General features: G+C 34.1%; 1 protein-coding gene across 3 annotated transcripts in view; it reads left to right on the plus strand.

The window, feature by feature from the left end:
- The window catches only part of ZC2HC1A (zinc finger C2HC-type containing 1A), a 60,036-nt gene extending 42,216 nt beyond the window's left edge, over positions 1 to 17,820 (plus strand). The window contains exons 8-10 of one of the 3 annotated variants that reach the window (XM_059994799.1): positions 5,021 to 5,137; positions 8,738 to 8,845; positions 15,239 to 17,820. In XM_059994799.1, the coding sequence (XP_059850782.1) occupies positions 5,021 to 5,137; positions 8,738 to 8,845; positions 15,239 to 15,404 (391 nt within the window). In that variant the 3' untranslated portion in view covers positions 15,405 to 17,820. The remainder of the gene's footprint in view (positions 1 to 5,020; positions 5,138 to 8,737; positions 8,846 to 15,238) is intronic. The other 2 variants (XM_059994801.1, XM_059994800.1) reach the window with 2 other exon arrangements.
- The last annotated feature ends 205 nt before the right edge of the window (positions 17,821 to 18,025 follow it).

Here is an 18,025-nt window from a genome sequence, read left to right on the forward strand (position 1 = left end):
GGGCCTAGCGGCCCCGCGGCATGTGGGATCTTCCCAGACCGGGGCACAAACCCGTGTCCCCTGCATCGGCAGGCGGACTCTCAACCACTGCGCCACCAGGGAAGCCCCCAACAATTGTTTTTATTGGAACATTGCCACACCCAATTGTTTATATATTGTCGGTGGCTGCATTCATGCTACAGTGACAAAGTTGAGTGTGACAGAGATGGTGTGGCTTACAAAGCCTAAAATACTTACTGTCTGGCTTTTTACAGGAAAAGTTTGCCACTCCCTTTTTTTCTGAATGAGCGAGTTATCATAGGAATTAGATATTTATAATTTGAAGGTATGGGTTTTAAGGATTCTTCATTTATTCCCAAGGATGGAACTGTTTTTAAGTCATGTGGAATATCTAGGAAGTTAGGCCAAAGATTAGTGTTCCCGTGAACCAAAGGGTTTTTTTAAAAAAACCTTTTATTAATCCATTCAAACACATTACTGTGGTTGAATTGAAAGAACAATAAGGGATTAAAAATACACTTTCATGTTGATTCTGACCAAATCTAGGTGCCAATTTCAGGACATATCCTTGAATTTCGTATGGGATTCTACGTTATGTGTAGAATTGCTTATTCTGCACCAGATTTACCCTGTGTAGATGTGCTTGCTTGGCTTCAAAATACCTTCCTTTTTTTTCCTTAGCAGTAGCAAGACTTCTTTTACTGCTGAATGGATTTGTTTATTCCTGCCTTAATTTCTTTCAGACCTTGGGTGTATCACTGTCATTACTGAATTGGACCCTTTAAAAGAAAAATAGCATAGAGGCACTCTAAAAACATTGATATTGATAGTCCATAATTATTACTATCAAATTGAAATTTCTCAAACTTTGTAAATAATGTAAAAATACATTATAAAGTAGATTTCTCATTGTACTTTTTCAAAATTTATTAACAAAGTAACCCCCAATGTAGATAGATGTATAAATTCAATATTAAAATCAACAAAGGTGATTTTTTTTTTTCATAACTTGAAACATCTAAGGCCCCTGAGGGCAGGCCAAACATGTAATAGAGAACTCCTGGTTCCTTTACTTGTTTTATTCACTTCCTTAAGTCAGTTACTGATGGTGTGCAAGACCAAGAAAGACATAGAGAAGGAAGGAACTTTGACCAAAGAGCAATCAGTTGGGTTTAAAACTTTAAATTGCTTTTGAAAATATGTCACTACTTTTGCAAAGATTTCAGTTTCTTTTCAAATATCCCTTTATCTTGTTCCTGCTTTGACTTATCTTTAGTGCTACTGAAGGTATAGGGACAGAAAAGAAGGGGTTTAATAGAAAAGGAGACGTGAGCAAAGAAGTGTTCTTGTTCACTGAAGTAAATATGAAGATGGTATATGGTCTGGATCCGAGTCAGTTTAGGGAACCGTTTAAGTATTTGAAAGGTCTTCTTTCATAAACTGATAATTTTACCTTTTAAATTTTTTATTGAAGTATAGTTGATGTACAGTATTATATGTTTCAGGTGTGCAACATAGTGATTCACAGTTTTTAAGGTTATAATCCATTTATAGTTCTTATAAAATATTGGCTGTATTCCTTGTGTTGTTCAGTATATCCTTGTAGCCTGTTTATTTTATACATGGTAGTTGGAACCTCTTAATCTCTTGCCCCAAACTCTCCCTCCCTCCTTCCATCTCCGCACTGGTAACCACTAGCTTTTTCTCTATATCTGTGAGTCTGTTTCTTTTATGTTATATTCACTATTTTATTTTATTTTTTAGATTCCACATATAAGTGATACCATACAGTATTTGTCTTTCTCTGACTTATGTTCACTTAGCATAATAATACCCTCCAAGTCCATCCATATTGTTGCAAATGGCAAAATTTCATTTCTTTTTTAAGGCTGTATAGTATTCCGGTGTGTGTGTGTGTGTGTGTGTGTGTGTGTGTGTGTGTGTGTGTGTGTGTGTTTGTGTTTGTGTGTGTGTGTGTGTGTGTGTATGTGTATGTATTCATTGTGTGTGTGTGTATATATGTACATATATATGTATATATCACATCTTCTTTATCCATTCATCTGTTGATGGGCACTTAGGTTGCTTCCATATCTTGGCAATTGTAAGTAATGGCACTATGAACATTGGGTGCATGTATCCTTTTGAATTAGTGTTTTTTTTTGGATCTGTACCCAGGAGTGGAATTACTGGGCCATATGGTAGTTCTATTTTTAGTTTTTTGAGAAACCTCCTTACCGTTTTCCACAATAGCTGCACCAGTTTACATTTTCACCAGTAGTGTACAAGGGCTCCCTTTTCTCCACATCCTCACCAACGTTTGTTGTTTGCGGTCGTTTTGATGGTAGCCTTTCTGACAGGTGTAAGTTTTGATAGCTCATTGTGGTTTTGATTTGCATTTCTCTGATGATTAACAATGATGAGCATCTTTTCATGTGCCTGTTGGCCATCTGTAGGTGTCTTTGGAAAAACGTCTATTCAGGTCTTTTGTTCGTTTTTTTTAATGTTGAGTTGTATGAGCTGTTTATATTTTGGATATTAACCCCTTAAGGGTCGTATTACTTGCAAATATTTTCTGCCATTCAGTTGGTTGTCTTTTTGTTTTGTTAATGGTTTCTTTTGCTGTGCAAAAGCCTTTAAGTTTAATTAGGTCCCAGGATAATTTTAAAATGTATTTAATTAGCCCAACATTGACTGTTATTTCCCGGCATTTAAAATATATATGTAAGCAAAATTTATATGTAAAAACACTTAAATATATAAATTCATTTATATAAAATTATATTTATTAAAAATTACAGAAAATACTTTATGTATAAATTTATGTATTATATAATCTTGATTACATTATGAAATTTTTAAATTTTATTTTTGTACAGTTAGACCTTGATAATAACAGCATAACAGTAGCAGATTTTACTGGAACATAAGTTCAAGTGATTTGAGCTTAAAACAACATATGCTAACATTTAGCCTAAGTAACATTTGAACACACACATACATATACATAGGTAGATATTTCAATTGAGTTGAATTTCATAACACAGGTATGTGGTACAGTAAAATCATCATTGGAACTGCCTTTTAATTATGTTTTTAAAATCTGAAAAATACTAGCAGTTTTTTCATATATGGAAAATATGTAATATTCCCACTAGATAATTACCTTTAGATTTTACTCATCTCCTTTGTTTTATCGTACATAAGATTTTAATAGTTCTTATCATGTTAGAGGAATTCATTTTTAAAATGTTTCTAAAATTTTAATTGCAATAACTTTTTTCTGAGGAAGAAAGTAAGATTTTTTATTTCTTTTTCCAAATCCACAGATGGCTTTTGTGAGATAAACACTGTTTGGAACAATAATGTTTTGATTGTTATTAAGTAATTTAAAGAGAAATCTGATTTCTTAAGTAAAATTCGAAATAGGTGAATTTTCCAGTAATTTCTCACAAATAAAGCCCATAAAATTAATATTCTGAGACAAGAGTCTCAGAATTAATGTTCTGAGACTAATGTCTCAGAAATTTCAGAAATTTTGATATATATACATATATTTAATGGAGGCATCTAAAAAATCCTTTAAAATGTTTTTGGGAGTATGATGTAAACACCTAATTTAAGTATCACCACCAGCAAAATATTAATATCACCTTTTACATCAAAATGCCTTCTATGTATAGGATACTGAAGGAACAGAAAGTGGATAAAATGTGTCCTTCCTTAGAGACCCTTATCTAGACGAATGAACAAATTCTTTTTAGACACTAAACTCCTTAGTAAGAACAAAGCATCAGGTCTGTCTTATTTGCCACAATATCCCCAGAATTTAGCACAGTGCCTGATACATAGTAGGTGCTCAGGGTTTAAATGAGTTAAAAAAAAAAAAAAATCCCTTTAAAAAAACTATACTTTTTTTTTTTTTTTTTTTTGCGGTATGCGGGCCTCTAACTGTTGTGGCCTCTCCCGTTGCGGAGCACAGGCTCCGGACGCGCAGGCCCAGTGGCCATGGCTCACGGGCCCAGCCGCTCCGCGGCATGTGGGATCTTCCTGGACCGGGGCACGAACCCGTGTGCCCTGCATCGGCAGGCGGACTCTCAACCACTGCGCCACCAGGGAAGCCCGATACTTTTTAAGTTATCAAGCAGTGATGTGTCATTCAGTAGTCATTTAAGATAGTTCTAGTTTCCTAATTTAATTTTCCCTGCTCCCTACTATGAATGGATATTGGTTGGTGATAATATAATTTGGTTGATGTAAAACAATGAGTTCTTTGCAAGCCTGTAGTTTTTCTGTTATTCACTAGCTGGAAATCCTTTATACTTCTGGTTAAAAAAAAATTAGTAAGCTTCAGATGGCATGACCACTTAACATTTTTACATGTGATTTTTAGAATTGCCATCCACATTTTCATAGGATCATGTTTTACATTTCTCTGGATAAATTTTAGAAATAGTCATTCTTTGTTAGAAAGTCAGATAGGGATAAAGATAAAAATACATTATTTGATTCATTATTTTATATTTGGAATTTTTAAAGGTAGGGGAAATCATAAAATAATAAAGAAGAAAACAGAGAAAGGTTCTATGATTCAAGGAAGGGGAAAATTAGATTATTTGTGAGCTCCACAAGAACAAACGTCAAATCTGTCTTTATTTACCAGACTAACAACTTTCAGTTCATCTCTGGCTTCACAAATTTTCTTTGAAACAAATCCTTCTAAAGTTTTTTTTTTTATTGATTCCATTGCCCTGCTGTGTGTAAGTGTGGGATTTGTTAGGATATTTATCAAAACTGGCAGGGTGGCCTGCATAGTCAGCATATTCTTATCTAATAATGGACATTGTATGAACTATCTGAGGATTCTTTTTTGACGTTAGTCCTTACCCTGGCAGATAATTAAGAGCTTGGGGGTTGGATTTCTGATGAACCAGAATAATGTCTTAAAAAATTTTTTTTTAATATAAAGAAACAAACAGTAGCATTCTCCTTATGGGTACACCTTTATATATTTTAATAGTAAGATGGACAAGTTAGGCCCTCCACTTCGAACTGGAAGAAATGTGCAAAGGTTGCATGACAGTGATACAAAATCAGACAGTGCCATCAAAAGACATGAGTTATTACCCATTTACAAGTAAGTATTTGTAACTCAGTTTGATTAATCTTTTTCAGATATTTCCTTAAAGGCTTTATATAACGGAACACTGTAAATTTGTACATTCCTATACTTAATTTTTTTTTATTTTAATCATTTTTAAGCCAAGAAGTATTAAATACTCTTCTAGGATTTATCACACTTTGATTTTTGATGAACATTTCTATTGTCCTAAATCTGTTTTTAGAGCTTTCATTTTATTCCATTAAATTTTAATTTTTAGAGGGTCGAAATAGGAGTCACCTTCAATAATTGTTATTCTTATGAAGCTCTTTTTTAGGAGTAACATTTTTTAAAGAAGAATACGGGGAATATTACATCATATATAACACTGTTGGATTATCTTTTAGTTAAGCAGACGATAAATTATTATAAAAAAGCTGGAGAAAAAAGAAATCTTAGAAAGCATTCAATCCAGGATCCTCAGTCTTTTTGTTAGATGGTTACAAATTCCACATAAAACAGGGCAAAGGTTATGACACTGCCAAGCACACTCCCCTCTGTGTACTGGCCGAGCAGACTGAGTGAGGCGAGAGTGGCAGCGGCAGTCTTGGAGCTCTCCTGCACAGGCCTTCAAGGTTTACTAGTTTGGGCCCCCAATCAAGTCTAGCCCTCTCATCTTAAAATGATGAACTTAGGGTCTCATAAGTTAAACTACTTATTAACATTGAAAAATATGTTGTTAAATAGAGTTTACTTAGTTAAATTTTAAACCAAGGCCCACTACATTCTCTTAACACTAGATTATAATAAATTTAACTAGATATACAATAAAACAAAGATGGGAAAAGTCTTTGATGCGTTAGCAGCCGTCATGTGTTATTTTTAAGTAGTTAGTGATAAATCCTAGAAGGAAAAATTTGTGCCCTGAGCCTTTTTCTTTGTACTCTAGCTCTCTGTACCCTCTGAAGCAGATCTCAAAGAAACAGTGATTAGCAGTGAGGTAGATTAAGTGCAGTTCCAAAATTAAACGCTCTTTGTTATTGCTTGAACTACAGCAGGCAGACTATAGATACATAGTATGGGTAGCACTTTTCAGACTCTGGCCAGGAAGAAAAATGTGTTGACCATGTGAGACTGGGGCAACGTGTTTTAAGTACTGCTCAAAATGGTTCTAGTTCTCCAGTCTCTTAAGAATGGTTCTCAACATTCCGATTCTACTTCATAGATGTTACTAAAAGTACACGATTGGCATTGAATAATGGAAGCTGTAGTTGATAACCTTATATTTTTCCTTAATTTTTAAAATGTTCTAATTATTTGAATAACTATTGATAATGAAGTTGTGTGTGTATATGCATGGGTTTGTTTGCATTATCTATATATCTCATACACATATTATATGAAGGTGATAGGATTTCTAACAAGACTTTATTCTAGAGCCCCCCAAAAAAAGAAATGTGTCCTTCCTGATTCTCTTATAACTCTTATTACTTGGAGGAATTGCCATCCTTTGGCAATGAATTTTCAGAGATTGAGTTCCTAAAAAGGCATGTGATAGTTCTACAACATCCCTAGAGAGGCTGTATAAAAGTAGAGTAGAATACACCTCATGGATGGGCTTGCATATTGAATATAAGATTTGTAATAAGACCCACCTAAATTCAAGTTCAAACACTCTGTCCATGTAATAGCTTTGCACTTCACTTAATCTCTGAATATGAGTTTCTTCAACTTTAAAATGGGAATAATATCTTCTGAGATTTTTGTGAAGATTAAAGAAGCAAAGTATGCATAGTACCTGGTATCATATTTGGCATGTAATGGGCATTTGAAAAATAATAGATGTTGTTATTTCCTGCATGTATTTTGGAGATAGCCCTTTAAAATTTTGGGAGACTCTCTCCAACTTTGCTGTATAAGTAGAAAAGGAAGAATTTCAGCCAGTTTGAGAACTTCCAATATAAAGGCATTTTTTAAAGTATCCTACTTGATCATATAACACAACATTGCTTATCTCTGAAATGAAAAGATTTGACTAAATTTCTAAAGAGTGGGAGGGAATTAACACTGTATTGAACATCTTACCCCTGGTTCTGCAACATACTGACTGTGTCTGTCACCTTGGGTAAATTACTCTTTGCCTCAGTTGCCTCCTTTGTAAAATGGAATTATTAATCCTTCCTACTTCATAGGATTATTTTGAAGATTAAGTGAGTTTTACATGAAGGCAATTAGAAAAGTAACTATACCAAACGTAGTAAGCACTGTTATATAAATGTTAATTTGTAGTAGCAATAGCCATAGTAGTAATAGTAGTATTACCACCATCAACTATGCCAAATGTTTATAAAAATTACAATTTATATATCTAACTTTCTGTAAGATAAGCAATGATGGTCATATTTTATAAATGAGGGAACTTGGACTCAGAGAGATTGCCACTACCACAGAGTTGTTCAGAAACAGTTGGAATTTGAATCCAGATTCATCTGAATTCCAAAGCCTATACTTTTACCATTATTACCTCATATAGTTTACAAGCTTTCTTTGATTCTGACAGTTTCAGAAAGGGAATTCAGTTATGATCCAACCACAACTTCTTCTTTACTGGTAACAGGTAGCCCAGGCTGTATAGTTGGTGAAATTAAATCTTTATATTAACCCACTTATTTTAGTTGCTCTTTCCAACAACAGACTTTCATAAATAGAATATTATCCTTTTAAAATGGTTAGCTGATTTTTTTAACCACACCTCATACGCTTTTAACATTATTATTTAACAGTTATTCATAGGCACTTAACGAAACACATCTCTATTTTGAGGGAACTGTAGATTTCAACTTTAAAAAATTTGAAACCTTTTAGAATGATTAACTTATAAATTTCATCTAAAGAATATATACATATGTCAAATGATTTTATGTACCATCAAGATAATGTTAGTAAATGCAGAATGCTTTGGTTTATCCTTAGTATTAAGGATTTCAGTTTTGAAATAATCATTTGGATTTTAATCTTTTGAATTTACCTCTCTACAGCTTCTAATTATTATTATTTTTTATTGGAGTATAATTGCTTTACAATGTTGTGTTAGTTTCTGTGGTACAATGAAGTGAATCAGCTATATGTATACCTATATCCCCTCCCTCTTGGACCTCCCTCCTACCACCCCCTCCAGCCTCCCCCATCTAGGTCATCACAGAGCACTGAGCTGAACTCCCTGTGCAGCAGGTTCCCACTAGCTCTCTGTTTTACACATGGTAGTATATTTATGTCAAACCTAATTTCCCAATTCGTCCCACCCTCCCCTGCCCCCTGTGTCCACATGTCCGTTCTCTACGTCTGCGTCTCCATTCCTGCCCTACGTATAAGTTCATCTGTACCATTTTTCTGGATTCCACATATATGTGTTAATGTACAGTATTTCTCTTTCTGGCTTACTTCACTCTGTATGACAGACTCTAGGCCCATCCACATCCTTCACATGACCCAATTACATTCCTTTTTATGGCTGAGTAATATTCCATTGTATATATGTACCTAATTATTTTTCTAATCATGTAAATAAGCAATTTGAGAAATAAATGCTTACTATTCAGTAGGTTTTTCATTATGCCATCTCTTTCTCTCTTCTAGAGCTAACATCAAACCTCGAAATTCCACACCACCTAGTTTGGCTAGAAATCCTGCCTCAGGTATGCTTACAAGCAAAAGAAAAACATATACTGAGAGCTACATGGCCAGGTATGTTTAACTCTGATATTCTAATAACTAAAATAAAAATGAGTATATGCTGCTTTTCAAGGACCATATACAAAAATTTCTATCAGGCTATTTATAGAAAATCTAATTTTTCCTTTGCTATATGATTTAATTTGGCTTTTATGTTATACACTAAAGAAATAGTTTGGGCATAAATAATGTTTTCTTATACCTTATAATCTTTATGTTAAATACTCAAGGATGTTTGTTCATTTACAGTGGATGCATTTGTTTTTTATGTCTTAATTTTAACTGCAACATGCTTATTTTTACCTCTAGAAATTGAATTGACCCTTTACACCACTGCTATTATAATTTTCAGCAGCGTTTTAATACATTTAAATTCCCCTGCTGAGATTGTGATTATCTATGTACTTCCCTTTCTGATCTGTCACAGTATTTGTACAGCTTCGACATTCACTCTGTTTTTAAGTATATAATGAAATCATTTCAGTTATATTTATTTTTTATATGTATCCCAATTTATTCCAGAAGGTTTTAAGGAAAGGTACAGAAGGCCATGATGTATAGTGAGATACAGCATTTTTTTTTAAATGAAGGAAGAATAGGAAAAGGAAAGACGAGAAATGGAAAAAGGAATGGGGTTAGTCCACAAAATGTGTGTCATGAGACCCTGGAGATGGACTAGCCCTGGGACACAAAGTGGAGTTTGAACTTTGTTTTAGGAGCCAAAGTACAGGAGAGGATAGGAGTAGTTACATGATTCATGATGTCTAAAACAGAAAAATAAATCACTCTCTCTGTGAAAGTACAACTAGTTCTGAGGCTTCAAAAGTTCTCCTTTGATTTCTCATAAGGAGACACTGGATAACTTAATTGTTAACTTCTTAATTAACATCCCTACTGAATCCATACTAAATAAGGCAGTGGATTTCATAGGGTGTTTTTTTTTAAGATGCCCTCAATGCAAGCCTATAATGTGACATCCTATGATTCACCAAAACCAGTTGTGATGTGGGTGTGTTATGTGTAACTGTATATATTGTCTGCTTTTGTTGTAAGTATGTAACCTGTACATAGTCATTATTCAGATTTAATCCGGGGATAGATTTTCAAGTATCTAAGATGCTAGCTCTCCATTCTGGTTGCCCATTAAAAAGAAGCATCTGTGGAGCTTTCTGAAAATGAACACGTCAGGGTCCCTCCCTGAGATTTTGATTTCTTTAATTTGGAGAGTGGGATCTGGGCATCTGCCATTTGGAAAGTTTTAAGAGTGATGCCTATGCATAAGATGAGGACCGTAGAGGAATTGGTGAATTGCTGTCTTTTCAGCTAGATTCTGTAAGAAATATTGTTTGTCTCACCTGAGGTTTTAATACATGTTAAATATCAAAGAAGTTAACTTATGTTTCTTAGAGTCCTGGAGTGTGGTTGTACTATGTTGTTGTATATGTGTGGAACCATGTTTTGAATCAATGCTGAGTATAAGATTAACATTCTTATAAAATGGAAAACTTAATAAATACATATGATTGAATAAAAGGATCATTTTGTCTTTCCAAAGAGGTGGACAAAAGAAGTGTCAACAGGCAGGAGTAAAAATCACATTAAAAAATGTTTGGCTTATTCTTTTTTTTTTTACTTTTTAGAGCTTTATATGTGATAGGAAGGCTTGAGCCTTACTCACTTGACTTATACTCTGCCCCCATCCCAGACAGAAATAATTATAACCATAACAGATAGAGAATTCTCAGAGATTTACTTTTCTGGCAGTGTGATAGACTACATTTCCAGGACAACCCCTCCCACCCAAAACACCTAGAAATGCTGGATAAAAAAGAAAAAATATCTTTCTGAATGTATAGCTTAGCTCTCAGAAAAGTAACGGGACCTTCTACAGACGAAAATATAAAGGAAGCTAGAGGTCAAATTGTAAATTAACTGTCACACTGCAGCTACATTTGAGGTTTTCAGTGATCTTCACTATGTAGAGACTTGAGTTTTAAGGTCATTGTGGGAGAGAGGAGTTGACTTCTTGGACTTGTACAAAATGGAGTGTTAAAAACAACTTTTCCTTACCCTTCCCGCCGTTCCCGCCGTGCCTCTTGCTCTAAGCCAAGACTCTTGAAAGATTCAGTAAGGAGTCTTCTTAGACTTAGCCAGAGATAATTATATGACAGTATATTACATTTGTCACTGGAATTGTGTACAGAAATATAGGATAATAGCAGGGCAGTGTTAGGTGTTTCTCTTTCATGGGAGCCCTTGCAGCGGTCCTGGAGCTCGTCTTCCTTGGCTGTCTAGCTGACAGCTTAGGTGTGAGAGAATAAGTTCTCATAGGTGGGTGTAGGGACCGTTTAATGAGAAATCCTTTGTCCCCAAAGGGAACCAGTATCTCATATAACAGTTTCATAGGCATAGCTTCCAGGTTATCCTGAGGGAGATACCGAGTTTCAGTGGACTGCTTACAAACACCGTTGCCTAGAAACACAGCTGGCATTTCACCTATGTTGGGTTTTCATTAAACAGAGCTAGGAAGTTATCCCAAGGTCAAATATGTCCACAGAAAAGGAGAAAGAGTGTGTTAACCCTTCTCTCACAGTAATCAAAGGGTTATCTCTCAGTGAAAGGATGGACTAGGAAAAACAATTTTTTTTACCACCCAGGAATAAGAGACTCCAAGGAAACTTGTCTGTCTCAGCCATGGCTCAGAGGGATGTGAGAATTCCCACCAATAATTCATAACTATAGGCGCACCTTCCCATGAGTTTAAGGTTTGAAAGCACAACATCTGCATATTCTAAGAAATTCTTAACTGAAAAAATAGCTTAGATACTCTTGGTTTAAGAGCTTCCTTGGAGCTTGTAAAAGCAAAAGGAATCATCTCTGGTGTGAAATGCTGTTAACCCAGGCCTCCTGATTCTCACAGGTAAATAAACATGAGCTTGCAATTCTGAATTACAGAACACACATGGAAATTTCACACTGTACAAGGAAACAAGGAATCAGTCATGAAAGCAAAAAAAACGAACACATGTGCCCATGACTTATGATACTGAAATCATCATAATTATGACTTGTAAAATAAGTCAGTTTGAAGTATATAAGGAAACAAGACAGGGAATTGAAGTCATTGACAGTGATAATATACTATCAAAAAAAGATTAGAGCATCTTTACAAAAGAACCAAACAACTCAATATAAGGGGAAAAAACCTCAAAAGATGGTGTTTAAATTGTAGATGAGACCCGGCTGAAGAAGAGAGGAGTGAACTAGAGGAAAGATTCAAAGACATTATCTAGAGTGTAGTCCTAAGAGAAGGAAGGCGTGAGAGAGATTAAAAATCATAGGTGGTAAAATAAGGTCTATGATGTGTTGAGTCAGAGGTCGAAAGAAACTAGAGTGAGTGAGAGGCAACATTTGAATAATTTATACCTGCAAATAATCCAGGATTAATGAAAACCATGAGTTCTCATAATCAAACAACAACAGTCCCAAGCAGGACAAATGAAATGAAAACAACATGTAGATGCATTGTAATGAAACTTGGGAAGACAGACCATGAGGAGGTCTTAAAAGTAGCCACAGAGGAAAGACGTTACTTAGACAATGTGAGGATCACCCAGCTAGTACAGAGCTCGCTTGCAACACTTGGAGCCAATAGACAATGGAAATCGATCCACACATTCAGGGTGCCGAGGGAAAGTAACTGTGGACCTTTGATTGTTCACCAGCTGAACCAGTGGTTCTCGAGCTTTAATGTGCATCAGAATCCCCTGGAGCACTGATTTCAACACAGCTCGTTGTCCCCACCTGAGGATTTCAGAGTCAGTGGGGTCTGGAGTGGGGCACAGGTTTGCATTTATAGTAAATTCTCACGTGATGCTGATGCTGCCAGATTAAGGACATCTCTTTGTGAACCACTGAGCTCTACTGTCAGTCCAAGAATGAAAATGAAATAAAGCTGTTTTCAGACAAAAAATATTGAGAAAATTTACCAGCTGTAGACCGTGACTAAAAGAACCTTCAAAGCGGGTATCTTGGGAAAGAGTTAAGTGTCCAGAAGAGGAGGAATTTTGCAAGGCGGACCGGTGAAGAAATCAGTAATTAAGTAAATCTAAACTAATAGTACATGAAATAATAAAGATAAAACAGAAATTAATGAAATAAAAAGATTATAATGGAGAGCATTAAGGAAAAAAACTGGTGGTCAAATAGGAGCTTCCTCCCGGATGGTGCTCAGCAACTGCAAGAGATCCTGATTAGACCAGTAGATCCGAATCTTGGCTTCTGTATCTTTGTTGGCAGGAGGTAGAGAGGGAGCTTCAGGATTCTGTGTGGTACTTCACCTTTAATTAATTCAAATTCTCATCAGCCTGCTGTCATCAGGTTGAATTTTGTCAGGCCCTTTGTTCTAATTTACTTTGTTGTCACAACATGCTCCAAACTCTTTCATTCTTCATCCCCTTTACTGCAATCCTAACGGCTCTGACCAGTCTCTGCCACCCTTTACCATGTCCTCTTTGCTTTATTGTTTTCTAGCTGACATGCTATATATGTTATTTATGTTGTTTCTTCTCCATAAAACTAAGCTCCCTAGGCACAGGGATTCTTATCTGTTTTGTTACTGCTCTTAACTCTAGGATCAAGAGGAGTACTTTACGTAAACTAGGCTCCCAGTAAATATTTTTAAATGAATAAGTGAATGAATAACACATGATGAAGACTCACAAAACGAGAAGGTTGGTTGATTTAAAATGATAAACTTCTCAAGATGGATCAACAAAAAAGGAGAGACGGTACAAATAATATGCAGAATGAAAAGAGGAATGCAACCACAGATGCAGCAGAGATTTAAAATTATAAGAACAACTTTTTGCCAGTAACTTGAAACAGATAAAATGCACAATTTCCTAGAAAAATATAACTTTTGAAAACTTATTTCAAATGATCTAGAAACTATAATCATTAAAGAAATTGGATCAGTAATTAAACTATGCTTGCTTCCTCACTGCACGAGTGCACGTACACACACATACGGTGTACACACACACACACACACAGACACACACACACAAAATGGGCTCATGATAGTTTTATATAGTAAGTTCTACCAAACTTTTCCAGGGGAGTGAGGTGAAAAACAACATTCTTCAACTTATTTTCAAAGGTTAGTGAAACCGTGATATCCAGACTAATGAGAGAATGCAAAATTATGATCAGGCTTACTTATAAACTTGAAAATACATATAAAAATCTCCAAGAAATTTATCAAACCCAGGCCACAGACGTGAAATTCATGACACTGTAGATTCATCACAGAAAATGATTGATTTAACATTAGAAAGTCTATTAATATAATTTTTCACATCAACAGATGGAAGGGTTAAAAAATATTCGTCAAATAATAATATATGATTTACCACCTATTTTTGATTTTTTTTAAAAAAGCTCTTAGAAAATTGGGAATAGAAGGGAATGTCATTAAATTGACAAGAACGCTAGATTTACTAGAACCCTACATCACTCTTCATATTTAGTGGTGGCATGTAAGAAGCATTTTCTGTAAAAGCAGAAATAACACAAGAATGTCGGCTATAATTTCTATTTTCATCTAGCTAGTGTAGTAAAAAAAATTAAAATTACAAGACATGGAAATAAGGACACAAAACTGATATATTTACATATATATATTATGATTATATATAGAATACCTAAAAAAGACAAATTAATAAATAATAATGAAGTCTGCTGGTTTTCTTATCATTATATTGAAAGTTATTGCAATCTGTTTATCAGCAACAAACAGAAAATGCAGTCTTCAGAAACATTCTCTCTCTCTCTCTCCTCTCTCTCTCTCTCTCTCTCTCTCTCTCTCTCTCTCTCTCTCTCTCTCTCTCTCTCACTTAAGGTGTTTAGGAATCAATTTAAAAACCAAGCAAGAAGTTTAACTTTGATGGAGAAAATTACAAAACTTCAAAGATGAAATATACCTTCTTTATAAAATAGAAAATTCAATATTATAAAGCTATCTATTCTCTCCTAAATCAGTGTATAAATTCTGTGCCATTTTCAAACAAAGTTTATGAATCCTGACAAGTTCTTTACATATGAAAGAACAAAAGCCTAACATTAGCCAGGACAAGTTAAAGAATAATGCATGAATGATTTGTGAAGCTATAGTAATTAGTGTGATACTGATTCAAGGGTAGACAAATAGAACAATGGATCATGATGGAGTGGTTAGAAAAAGACCCCATGGATTTTGTTTAATCTGAACTAGAAGAATATTAACAATGAGATTAAGCAAGCTTTTAGTTACACTTAATATTATGTTCTGTTTCCCAAGGCTTTACAGATTGAAAACTACTGACATGAACTTTGTGTTTCTACTTTCTTTCTGTACCTCCCCAGGCCAGATGGAGACTATGTCTCCTCACTTAATGGTGGAAACATTAAAGGCATTGAAGGAAACTCAGTGGGACACTTACCAAAATTCTGCCATGAGTGTGGGACTAAATACCCTGTAGAATGGGCAAAGTTCTGCTGCGAATGTGGCGTTCGAAGAATGGTTCTGTGAACAGAATCCAAACAGAAAAAGAGCTAAGTCCAGAATTTTATGACTGTTGCTGCTTGGACATCTAGAGCACTTCCTCTAGTGATCTTGTGCTAAAATCATTCATAATACTTTTTTCAGCAGTTTTTGGAGCATAATCCTTTGGCTGTGTAATGTGTGTGTGTATATATGTGTGTGTACATATACTGTATATAATAAATACCTGACAACCTAAACTGTGCCATACAAGGAGATGTTCACTTATCAGTCAGAAAATAATTTCAAGTGGAATCATTAACTTAGGTATTACTTTTCTGTTGTTGTTAAAGCACATTAAGCATACCTCCACCAACTCTCAAACACTAGTGCTTAGCCCTTTAAGCTTGAGGATGATCATTACTTTGAGCAGAAAATCAGAATAAACATTTTTATTATTGGTACCTATTTTCAGATAATATCACTTAGGATGGGATGCTTGGAATTTTGGAACTGAAGAGAATATTTTTAGTTACACTTAGTTATGTGAGGTCATTTTTCTGTAGAGCTCTTTAATTATTAATTTTATAAATATTTTTTAGAAGGAGAGGGGAAAAAACCCCCTATGGTCTCTGTTGCCCTTTACTCGGTGTATTATTGATTATATAATTTAGAGATCTTTGCTCAATTCTTTAAAATGCAATTATGCAATTTTTTTTTTTGGAGATACAAGGCTGAAAATACAGATGTATCTCATTCTAGTTATAGCTGAATGATTTTTTAACTGTGTATTAGTTGAACATATATTCTTTCTAATTTCACTTTTTTCCTTTCTTTTCCATAAACTCATGTCTGAACAGTAATTTTAATTTGCTACTTCATTTTTGCAAAGTTTGCATATTAATTATTTAATAGAAGATGCAAAAAACTCCTTGCAAAATCTTGCATTTATATCTATGTACTTGATTTAGAAGAAATCATATTAATGGATTTTAAAACAAACCATCTCACCTAATAGACAGTAACTTCCATAATTAATCATTAGTGCAGGGCATGCAGGTTTAAAAGGATTTGAATTTTAGTCACTTGAAGTATAGTTATATGTAGTTATGGGTAGGTTAAGAGAACATCTAATTTTTCCTACTCATACTTCCTTTCTAGTGTTAAACACTGGATCACCATTCACATCAGAATAAAAAGCCACTGAAAATGCATTGCTTTAATGGATAGCTGATTTATTATGTAATTAAACATTCACAAAAATGTAATTATACTTCCTCTTTAACTTTGACTAAAATACCGCTTTTAGTCATTGTCACTTTCAGTGTAACATAGTATTTAGTAGTAGACACCTTAGATTGCTTGTGCAGCCATATTCAGTAATTCAGTAGTAGTTTCTGTCGAATCAAACCTAACAGAGCCTTGATCTTATTATAAAGGTACAAGCAGATCTATATAGGTAGTTTCTAACTTCTTATTTATGATTCTGATCAATTGTAAGGATCATTGTAGAAATTTGTGGCTTATAATTTTCTCTGAAATTTATTTATACATATACTTTATAATTTTATTCATTAGTTTTTTTGTTTTGGGTTTTTTTTTTTTTTTTCCATTTGGGCAGGGGATAACTTAGTAGGAATGGGAATTATTTACCTTATAGTTTCTTTCCTTTCTATTAATTTTTTTTCTGGTTGCCTTTATTCAGTCATATTGGTCAAAAGGAAGGGTCAAAAGTCAAAAAAAATATTACAGCTTATTCCATCAACTAGAATAAGCTGTAATAAATTTAGGAGAATAATGTACATATTAGGATTCCATTTCAATAGTTTGTTCTTCTGTTCTAATTATTATAAATCATATGAAGAAGAACTTCAAACTCTTGTCTTGATCTAGAATTGAGCACTGTCTTCTTTCAAATATTTTTAAAGATCACATTTTTTGTCTGCCCAAGGAAGGGATAGGTGAATGAGCTTAAAGTGGCACATGTTTGTTTCTCACTGAATTTTACTGTGGCAAGTAAATGTTATAATGTACTACATGGAAATGGGTTGGTAAGAAATCATCTAATTCCAGAACCCAGAGATTATTATAAACAGTAAGTAGGTGAAATATATTTATGAATTATGAACCATGATGCAATGTATTTAAATGCATTTTTATATTACTTGCATATATTATTCTCATGTTGATTTGTTGTGCAATAGTTCAGTTTTTAAGAAATTTTCCTTGATCTATGCATCACTTATTTTATTTTTATTTATTTTCACAAGTATTTTCCATTGTGGTAGGATAAAAATATGACTGTAAGCATAAATTAAAAGTGTAAAAATTGCTTATGTAATATTCTGAAAGTTATTAGCTTGGAAAAGTAAGATTATTATGGCTGTTGTTGTCTCTTGTTCACTGTTTTTTAATTACAAATAATGTCTTCATTTTTGAACCTGTTCAATAAAGACATGAAGCAAAAAAATGCTAGTTGGTTTTCACTGATGTCTTATCTTTTATCCAGAAACGGGTAGAAAGATAGGAATGTACTGAAATATAAAGAAAATATTCGAAGTCAGAATATAGACTTTTTAATGAGAAGAGTTCTCTTTGGCAGTTTTTTTGTGCTGTCAGCTTTTAAAAAAATTATTACTATTTTATTGAATTGAAATGTTTTATAACTT

This window comes from Delphinus delphis, chromosome 17 (assembly GCF_949987515.2).
Source record: "Delphinus delphis chromosome 17, mDelDel1.2, whole genome shotgun sequence".
In the NCBI taxonomy this organism is placed as follows: Eukaryota; Metazoa; Chordata; class Mammalia; order Artiodactyla; family Delphinidae; genus Delphinus; species Delphinus delphis.